This window comes from Vespula pensylvanica, chromosome 25 (assembly GCF_014466175.1).
Source record: "Vespula pensylvanica isolate Volc-1 chromosome 25, ASM1446617v1, whole genome shotgun sequence".
NCBI classification, from domain to species: domain Eukaryota; kingdom Metazoa; phylum Arthropoda; class Insecta; order Hymenoptera; family Vespidae; genus Vespula; species Vespula pensylvanica.
The window spans coordinates 2,020,279-2,031,443 of NC_057709.1; the positions used below are offsets into that span (position 1 = coordinate 2,020,279).

The 11,165-nt window shown below is 28.0% G+C and overlaps 1 protein-coding gene across 1 annotated transcript; it reads left to right on the forward strand.

Moving 5' to 3' along the window:
* Positions 1-1,541: 1,541 nt before the first annotated feature.
* LOC122637295 (odorant receptor 9a-like) lies at positions 1,542-7,060 on the forward strand. Its single transcript, XM_043829307.1, has 6 exons — positions 1,542-1,952; positions 3,414-3,699; positions 5,130-5,229; positions 6,297-6,407; positions 6,486-6,641; positions 6,748-7,060. The coding sequence occupies exons 1-6, from the start codon at positions 1,580-1,582 to the stop codon at positions 6,796-6,798; spliced, it is 1,077 nt and encodes a 358-aa protein (XP_043685242.1). The 5' UTR covers positions 1,542-1,579; the 3' UTR covers positions 6,799-7,060.
* Positions 7,061-11,165: the final 4,105 nt, after the last annotated feature.

Sequence of the window (11,165 nt, forward strand, 5' to 3'; positions counted from 1 at the left end):
TTATTCAAGCAACCCTTACACGCGTATTGCAACTTTTCAAACGGAGTTTACCAGGGAGGACGCTCACAGGTTTTCCCGTCAGTCTATCGCGAACTTTCAAAGAGATAAAATGGAAAAGGATAACATAGAAGTAAGATAAAAAGCACTGTTTTCTTTCTCTTTTTTTTTTTTGTCTAATAGAACGAATTTCCTATTTAACATACAGTGATAGTATTTACGACGCTAATAAACGAGATGGATATCCTACATATTGGCCGGAAATTATTTTCCTTCGATCAAAGTGTTCCACTTTTATTTATATTCGTGATTATATTTGTAGTATTTTATTTGCGAATTAATTTTCACTTCGTGTAAATATTTTTGTCGTCATGCAATTTCATTTATAAGCATACAAACATAATTAGTTCTTTTATTTTCTTCGGTCTTTATTCTTTCATTTTATCTTTTTGCTATTATACTTCCTAGACAATTCTATGGCCGTTCGCTTGTTTTTTTTCTCTTTTTTTTTTAAGTCTATTATTATAGCGCCAAGATGTCTGTCTTTGACGTTTAATTTTTGATCGTAAAGAATTATTTGATTTTACGAAAAGATTTAAAAGAAATAAATTTTTGTATTAATATATGCAGGTGGATGTTGTGAAAAACATGAATCAATGATGATGATTAATAATTATATTCCTTTCATTCGGTGGACAATCGACGAATGAAAATATTAACGCACAATATATCGGATGTTCAAGACAATGCATTAATTATTTCGGAAATGCAGCTTTTTTTGTGAAAAATCGTTCTAACTTATATTATCTAATTTCGACAGTGAAAATATTGGTTTATTTGTTGTTTTTATTCAGTAGAAATATTTAATATCATCTTGTGATCAACTTCGTTGTTATTTGATAAAAAAGATATTTCATATATTATTTACTTGTTTTACCTTTTTCTTCTTTTCAGTGTCTATAGATTACAATTTAAAAAAGTGTAGGTTTCTATTGAGACAAAATTAAATTATTCTTGAATGGAGCTCAAGGTTTTTTAATAAAACGAAAAAGGCAATGATATTTGCTTTTCATTATCAAATCGAATAAATTTTTATTCGAACTATTTTTCTCAAAAATGTTGCATTAACGAAATAAAAACTTATTATCATCTTATTTTGGCACCAGTTATAATAAAAATTGCATATATATATATATGAAAACTATTCATATATATATAATTTTTTGGTCGTAATATATAAATATTATAATTAATTATTTACATATTAAAATACTAATCTTGAATATTAAAATAATTCTAATATTCAAATATTTATTAACAGTAAGAACATCAATTATATATTTCTAATTAAATACATACTTATTTGAATAAACTAAATAATATATATATACACACACACACACACACACACACACATAAAACTATATCGCCTGTATTTAAATGTCTAATAAAGTAATTAATCTAAAACAGATCTAGCAAATTAACAAATCGGATGTTTCTATTATAGGAAATAGGAATTGCCAACGTCAAGAGGTCATTCCTTTGGAGCGCAAGATTCTTAAAATGTTTGGGAATTTGGCCAATGAAGAACTACCTTCCGCTATTTCTCTTCTTCTTCATATATCTTATCATTCATTGTTCTTTATCACTCGCACATTTGCTTTTGACTCCAAAATCTATGGACGACATCGTATCAAACTTAGCAGAGAATATTGAACTAACGATGACACTTACGAAAGTAGCAATCACTAGAGTGAACAGAGAAGCGTTGAGTAAATTATCCATGGAAATCAAAGAGTTTTCACTCACTGAGAAGTATGAAACTAAACAGGAAAAATTAACATTGTTGAATTATACTAAATTACCTCTATATTTTATTGTAATAATTGCCTCTTCAATGTTACTGGCCGAATCATTGTATTATATGAATGGAATTAGCAATGGAATTTATATTGGTAATTTATAATTTCTATTTTTTCTTTATATATGACATTATATTTTATATATTTTATATTGATTCCTTCTTAGATTTGGAATATTGTGTATTTCGACTTTTTTGATTCATTTATTTGTTTATTTACTATTGAATTATTATATACCCGCACACGCAGACACATATTCATACAAACACGTACAAGCATGCTATAATCGCCAATCATTTTTAATATTTTTAATATGTAAATTAATTCCGTGCTCCAAATGTATAAAAGAATGCATATGTCATTGCATGTTGTTCCATTTTCGATCGGGATTTAACACAACGACTGGATTTTAAAGCATCAATAAGTTAGTCAATTATCTACGCATAACTTTCGAAGATCAATAAATGCTAACGTTAGTTCAGACAATTTGATCAATCATCATTTAGACTTGATCCGATGATATATCAAAGTAGATGATGTAAAGTAGACGATCTGCGGAATACTATAATGATGTTTTGAAAACAATAATATTCCTTGAGTCGGATGCAAGATTGATAATGCAAAAAACATCTGACACTTTTGTACTTTCATGAAATCGGAAGGTTATCTAGTCCAGGCATTTGTATTCCGCATCAAATGAATACGAACGAAGATCTTTGAGGAAGAATTTCCACATCGTTCTTATCTAGGCAACGAATTTATATGTATCTTTGGATAATCTTTACCGTCGATGAGAAATGGGTCCTATCCAGCAATTTGAAACGGTACGAATCAGTGACTATCTCCGGAACTATTCAGCTGTACCCACATCTAATCCAAGTCTAACATTGAAAAAGATTCTACCGTGGGTTTGATGGTATCGCATCGGTATAATTCAATTTGAGTTACCATAACTGATTACCGTTAATGTTAATTGGAGCAGTTACATAAGGAATTGTTGAAAGAACTGATGTCACAAGTCAACGATAAACGCGTCATACTAATGACGGAGTCCGTGCACCATAAACAGCCCAAAAAAATAATAAACTGATTTTACTAGAAAGTTTTACAGAATGCACGGTATTCATTCGATATTACGTCAGTGGATTACCATTTATTTAGATCTGTGGAATATTTCGTAAAAAATGAAATGTTTCGAAATGTCAGTAGTTTTCAGTTTCATCTCAAATCATATTTTTCATCACAGCGTGCACCATTTTATGAAAGATGTGAAAATTTACGCAAGAGATGGCAAATAAGCAATTGATTCTAGAATAATACAGAAAAGATTGTATCCATGAGTATGTCTAAATTTAAATTAATCGATTACGCATGTGTACCTCGGTAACATAACACGAGTAATATGATTTTCTATTGTATCGACTATTAATTAGATATAAATATTTTGGAAAACTGTTTTAATCGACTAATCGAATATTTTAATTCTTGCATCTTTTCGTAAATTTTTTTCTGAAAAAAATATTTTGCTTCTTTTTCTCTTTTTCTATTTTTCAGCAAAGCAAAACAATTCCATGGGTTATAAGTTGCCGTATAGAACATTAGAAATCATGGAATTGAAGGACTACAGGATTTACGCTTTGTTTTGTGCTTATCAACTAATGTTCATACCTTCTATCGTATTAGGTTACGTAGGATTCGATTGCATGTTCGTCAATTTGTCTATTCAAGTAATTACACAGTTCGGCATATTGTCCTATAAGGTGAAAAGGATATTAACTAGATCTAAAAATTATCATGAGGGTATGAAGGAACTTATACTACGACATTATCGATTGATAAGGTAAAATATCATATAATTATGTAAAAATAGTTCATATATATATATATATATATATATATATATATATATATATATTGTCACGTCCCAGTATACTTGTGTGTGTTCAAATTTTTATAAAAATTATCAATGAATTTAATGTACTAAGGTCTGCATAACTACATGTGAGGCATTATGTTATGTTACGCTCAAGGTAAGAGGATACGCGTTTATGGATAATTCGTTGAGTGTCAATATATCGCACCTGAGGACAGCAATCATACATGTAGCACGTTGCACAGAGCATCAAACTGTACTACACCCGAAATCGACTGATATATGTGCGAAAGATAATAGGATAACAGATTTTACTGCGTTCAAGGCTAGTAGACTCGCATGAAATATATAAACCAGACCGTCAATCAGCCTCTTCTTGTGTTCTTCTATTCTCGAACTTTTGATTATCCAATTCTCTTGTGCATTTTTAGTCTGTCAATCAACTTGCGTTAGTTCTCTGTCTTTAAATTCCGAAATCTGCTATAATCCCTGTTTTACCTTAAGTTTTATCTTAATCTTAATCTTGTTATATTCTTTTGTTTGTGAGTGAATGTAGAAGTAGAAGTAAATGCTTGATAATTATAACGATTAATTATTATTATCCGGATGTGATGATGATCCCAAGCACCTTCTATTCCTAACACGCACTCATCCTTAAGCATCCATTCGATCTAACAGTCAACAAACTGGAACAAAAGGACAAATTACAGCATCATTCTACCAGGAAGGGAAAATTCTTCAGAAAAAGGTAACACACACTTACAGATACTCAGTCTTAATCTGTTTCGACTTAATCCACTTTCGACAGTTATGTTCGTGGAATCATTCTTGTTTCTCAATCCATCATTAGCCTCATTCATTATTTTATTCAGAAGTTTATTAATTAATTATTTTAGTTTCTCTATAAATACATGTTGTATTTATTGTATTTATATGTATGTAAATTATTTTGTTTAGTAATACATAATTAGAAAATCATTTCTTCGAAAAGCCATAGTTTGTTATTTGATTAATAAACAATTGCTTTTACGTTTTGCTATTTACATTGCTAACCATTTTGTTTTTCCATTATTTATACATTATATACTTATTTATTATTTTCCATTTTCTTTCTATTTATTTATGTAAATATATTTTATGTCTTACTTTGATATTTATTCATTATATTTTATTTGTTATTTGATTATGTATTTACCAATTTCAATGTAATCCTCTTCATGTTGTAGAATATATGAAAAATAAAAAGAAGTAATATGTTTTCTTGTATAACATTCAACATTCTTTTTGTATAATAAATCATTTCTGATTTTTTTTTCAATAATGGAAAAAGAAACAATAACAATGAACTCAATCTTAATATTTCATTTATTATTAGTACATAAAATACAATATTTCAGATTGACGGAAGAATTGGAAAGTAACTTTAATTACCCGATTATGCAGCAATTGATGGGTTCCACCGTACATATCTGCATTGCCGGTTTCTACGTTCTGACGGTAAACATACAAGCAAATAATATAGTTTTCTTTTCTTTTTTTTTAAGAATATAAATAACACCGTAGCAAAAAAAAACACATTTTTTTCTACTTTCTGGTCATTTCATTTATTTTTGATTAATCTACGTAATTTATTGAAATAAACTTTTCTTTGCATGATAAGACTTACTTTAAGGATTGAATCGATAATTTTTTCCTCAAAAGTAATAAAAAATGGCGGAGAAATATGAGCATTAATATAAACGAAAATTCGATCATAGTTGTACGAAGATCATCTTGCGTAGCAAATTGATGAACGACAGGATGAATTTTTATAACCCACGATTACATTACTTACAAGATTGATTTCTTGATTAAAAAGGCAAGTAGGGATGTTCAATATCGTCACAAATACGCTGTTAATAGTTTAATGAATTAAAATCCCGATGCAAGGTGATTAAAACTTTCTTGCGTATTTTTCGTAAATCTACAAAATCGACACAGTAACAAAGCATCTTTACTTGAATCCTCTTTAGTTTCCTTTAATTTCTTCAAAGCGTTTTTCAATATAGCTTCACATTTATGATCAAAAGTGTTTTAATCAATCTTCAGTATTTGCTTGTTCTTAATTAAGCTATGATATTAGTTCGTATAAACATTAATGATGTTGTCGTTGAATCTACTTCTACTTTATCAAAAGATTCCTTCTTCCTTTATTGTAGATGAATTTTTATACTTCGTTTTAGATTCTTTGTATACAACAATTGTTATCAATCATTTCTTTCATACTAGCAAATTATACATGTGTATAGCGAGAATATATCAACCTTTCGGAATTGCAATAAAATAAAAAACTCTTGAAAACGAGAATTAAACGTTATGGAAATGATATTGTCCGATTCGAAAGCATTTTATAATATAGTTGTTATTATTATAACTACGCCATTTTTTATATTCTTCATAATTATCTGCATTCAAAAAATGTAGGAAAACATTGATTTTTTTTTTATCCAACAAAGTTTCATGTATCTTCTGCTAAGTATATATGATAACATCTAATCGATACAATTCTTTTTTTTTATTTTTAGAGTAATGTAATGGAAGAAACTATACAATTCATCTTGTTTATTGCGTATTTCTTTTCCGTGATAAGCACACTTTTTATTTACTGTTTCATCGGTGAATGTTTTATTCAGGAAGTAAATAAAACCTCTATAATTTTTTGTACAATTGAAATATCAATCATCTATTTAATCTCATTCGTTTTATTTCATTAGAGTATGAATTTTGATAAAGCTATTTACAATTACGAATGGTATAACCTATCGCCAACGGAAGCAAAATTTTTCCTTATTTGCATGATACGAACGCAAAAACCGCAATGTCTAACGTCTGGCAAATTTACCATCTTGTCTTTGACCATCTTCACAGACGTAAGTATACATCTAGTGATTTTTTCTATTTTACAACTACGTCCCTTGTTGGAACAGTACAATTGTTATTTCATTATTATACTTATTTCTTTTCCAATATTTGTAGATTCTCAAAACTTCGATGGGATATTTGTCGGTACTGCGAACATTTGTGTGAATACAATAAAAGTGAAATGGATTACGTAGTAACAAATTCTTCTATTTATTTCTTGAGTCATCTTCCTAAATAGGAAGATAAACGGTTTGTCTATACATCGTTGACTTGTACTAGTGTTATAGATTATATAAATATAAGTTTAAGAAGATCTATTAAAACTCACAATTATTTTCTGCATAAACAAAATTAATATCGAATATAAGAGAAGTTTATCTGATATACCAAAGTTCTCATTCTTTAAAAGATATGAAGATATTTTCGATTCTATAGATATACATGTGATAGAATAATAACAAGAAATTGGTTAGAAAAATAGAAATTAATACGTATGTAGCTATGTAATTCTAAAAACAATGTCCTGCAAGATTATGGCGCCCATATATGTTTGTTCGACGAAAAATTATTATTATAATTTATGCGGAAGACTAAACGTAAGTAATCAATTTATTCAAAGTTAGAGGCATATGAGGCCAATTTTTTTGTTATTATTGCTTTTTAATAAATTTCGTATACACGCAACAGCAAGATCGGTATTGACAAAAACGTTCTTTTTTCTTTTACTTACATGAAAACCAAACCATCTTTCTGATCAATCACAGATATTATGTATATACCCTCTATATTTATGTAGATACTACAATTGTATGCATTTTTTACCAGCTTTTTGTTTCAACTTATTATGGAAATATTAATTGTGTTTGATTAGATTATATTCAGAATTAATTATTTGACTGTCTCGTTCACATAGCTTTTGCATATCTTATCGGTAAAACTTATAAACGGTTTGTAATTACTCGAAAATTGGTGGTAAGTGGGAACATTTTAATTTTGCTAATAAACTGATAAACTTCCCGCTATATTCGAACAAAGAATGGCGATTATACCTTCAGGGGAAATGTTACTTCTTTTTCTACAACTACGATCACCCTCTTTCCTAATATAGGAAAAAAGAAATAGAAAAATCAAAAAAAGAAAAAATGTCAATGATAGGTAATTAAAGTATAGTTATAGTAAGTTTTACATGAGAGTTGTGAATTGGGACGTCCAACGAGATAAACATAAGCGATGAAAGTACATATTTTTATACATACTCCAATTCATCTCCTTTCATTACCAGCAACCTACCATATTCGATCATAATAAATTAACTATTAAACTCGTCGTTAGAAGGATACGAATCGTTTCTCAATATTTTTTTCGACGACTTCAGATTAACTATTCAACATATCCCTACACGCATACACCAACTTTTCAACCGGAGTTTACTAGGGGGAGACACAACCCTTTTGCCGACAGTCTGTCACGAATCTTCGAAGGCATGAAATGGAGAAGGAAAGCATAGAAGTAAGATAAAGAGTAGGGTTTGGTTTGTTTTCTTTTTTTTTTTTCTAAACGTAGAATCAGTCTTGTATCTAATATACGGTATATACAACGCTGATAAGTGGGTAACCTACATCTTCATAATTTTTCATCGATGAAAGTGTTCCATTTTATTTCAATTAGAAATTATTTTTGAGGAATTTTAATTAATTTTTAGTTCTTATATATATTTTAATCATGTATAATTAATTTTTAGTTTTTATATATATTTTTGTCATCTTGTATATATTATTAGTCTTTTTCTTCTTTTCCGTATATTACATGAATTTAATTCCACATTTCTATAAATTAAAATTCCATAGTCTTTTTCTTCTTTTTCATAAATTAAATTAAATTTAAATAAACTTCAAGATCTATTAATAAATAGAAAACAATTAATATCATACATTCTTTTTATTATCGTACAATTTTGAACTGAATTATTTCTCTCAATTTGGTCGATTAACCAAATAAAAAATTAGTAACGCTTTATTTTGACACCCATTATAATGTAATAAAGAATGCATAAATATCATGATAAGATAGTATGTAGATAAGCTTATGAATACCATTAATATGTATCATTTTCTTTCCGCCATATTTAGATATTATTATTATTAAATACTGAAATATTAAAAAATTAATTTCAAATATTTAAATAATTCTGATATTTCAATATTTAAGCACAATAAGAACATCAATTATATATTTCTAATTGAATACATCTATATTTTAATAAATTAAATAATACAATGTATACATTTATATTCATATATATATTTTTTATTAAATAATTCAATTATAATAAAAAAACTCAGGTAAGATATGATCATGGTGTTTCATAAATTAAAATAGGAATATATTTAAATACGTATACAGTTAAATACCTGTAATAATAATATGTGTATACACACATATGTTATTATATTAATTATGAATATATATATATGTACACACATAATATATCAACCCCCAGAGACACATACTCATACAAACACATACGAACATGCAATAGTGGCCAATCATTTTTATTATTTCTAATAAGTAAATTAATTTCGTGCTTACAACGTTCAAAAGAATACATATGCAATTGCATATTGTTTCACTTTCGATCGGGATTTAACTCAATCACTAGAAATTAAAGCATCAACAAGTTAATGATTATCTACGCATAAGTTTCGAAGATCAATAAATGCTAACATTACTTCAGACAATTTAATCAGTCATCATTTTAACTTGATCCGATATTGTTCAAAATAGACGAACTTTTGGATGCGATAATGAGGTTTTGAAAACATTATAGTATTACTTGAGTCAGATCCAAGATAGATAGTGCAAAAAACAGTTGGGATCATTTGTTTAACAGTGCAAAGATAACTTTATGAAATCGGAATGTTATCTAGTCCAAGCATTTGTATTCCGCATGAAATATTGAATACAAACGAAAATCAGTAAAGAAAAATATGAAAATCGTTATTAACAAGACAATGATATTATCCATTTCTTAGCATAATCGTTACCATTAATGAAAACTAAGACCTATACAGGAACTTGAAAGGATACCAATCAATGACTTTCTTCTGACATAATCAGCTGTACAAACATTTAAACCAGGTCTGACATTGAGAAAGATGTCATCATGAATTTGATGAAACCGCAGCAATGAAATTCAATTGGAGTTGTCATAACGAATTGGCATGGATGATTATTATCCACAATTGGGATAGTTACATAACGAATTGTTGAAAAAGCTGATGTCACTGGTTAACAATAAACGCATCATATCGATAATATACTAATGGCAAAGTCCGTGGATCGAAATTAACTGAAGAAAATAAAAAACCAACTTTGCAAGGACGTTTTTTTGATTTCACAGTGTTCATTCGATATTATATCATTGGATTAAATCATTTGATTAGATCTATACAATATATTATAAAAAATAAAATGTCTCGAAATGTCAGTAGTGTTCAGTTTCACCTGGAGTTAACCTTCATCACAGGATTCTACTTTTTATGAAAGAGGATTTTAAGATTAATAGAAAAGATGATAAATACGATTGGTTAAATAATAAGTAAGAAAATATTGTATCCAAGTGTGTCTAATTCGATTACTTGTGAACACTCTGTAATATTACACCAGTAATATTGTATGAGCCATTAATACGATATGAATATTTGGAATATTTATTTTAATCAACCAATCAAATGTTTTTGTTTTTGTATCCTTTCGTAATTCTTCCTATTAAAAAAATACTTTGTTTCTTTTCTTCGTCTTTTACTTTTCAGTAAGGTTTCTGTGAATTATAAGTTACCCTAAAGAATACTAAAATTTATTTATATAAAAAACTAATGTCTAATAAAGGTCTTACATCCCGTTTTTCGCTTATCAAATAATAGTTATACCTTGTACAGTATTAAGATATGTAGGATTCGATTTTTCTTTTTTTTTCCTTTTTAAGGATATATATAAATACATAGCAAAAAAAAACATATTTTTGCAACTTTCGTTGAAAATGGCGGAGAAATAGAAATGGGCATTAATAAAGATGAAAATTCGTTACTTGTGATAATTTTTAGGATCGTCCACTGTAGTAAATAGAAAAAAATTTATTCCTAAAATGAAAGAATAAAACGAGTACGTCCCGAGCCGAATTTATTCTTGACAAATTGGCAGTTTTCTATTATCTTTTGGAATTTTACATTTATTGGAAATTTACTTCTATTTTTTACTATTTACAAAAGAAATCGTTTAGTTCGTATTGATTCGAAAAGATGGAAATACTTCACTGCTAATGGCGCTATGAACCTGAATCGCCATAATAATTATTAATGTATACGATGATCATTAGTGAAATTATAATGGTAAAATGTTACTCAATAGAGGTTCATTGTATTTACATCAACTTTATTCTAAACAAATTTTCATACTCCGCTTTATATTCTCTGTACACGGCAATTATTATCAACTTTTTCTCCCATACTATCAAACGACTAATGAAAAACTAA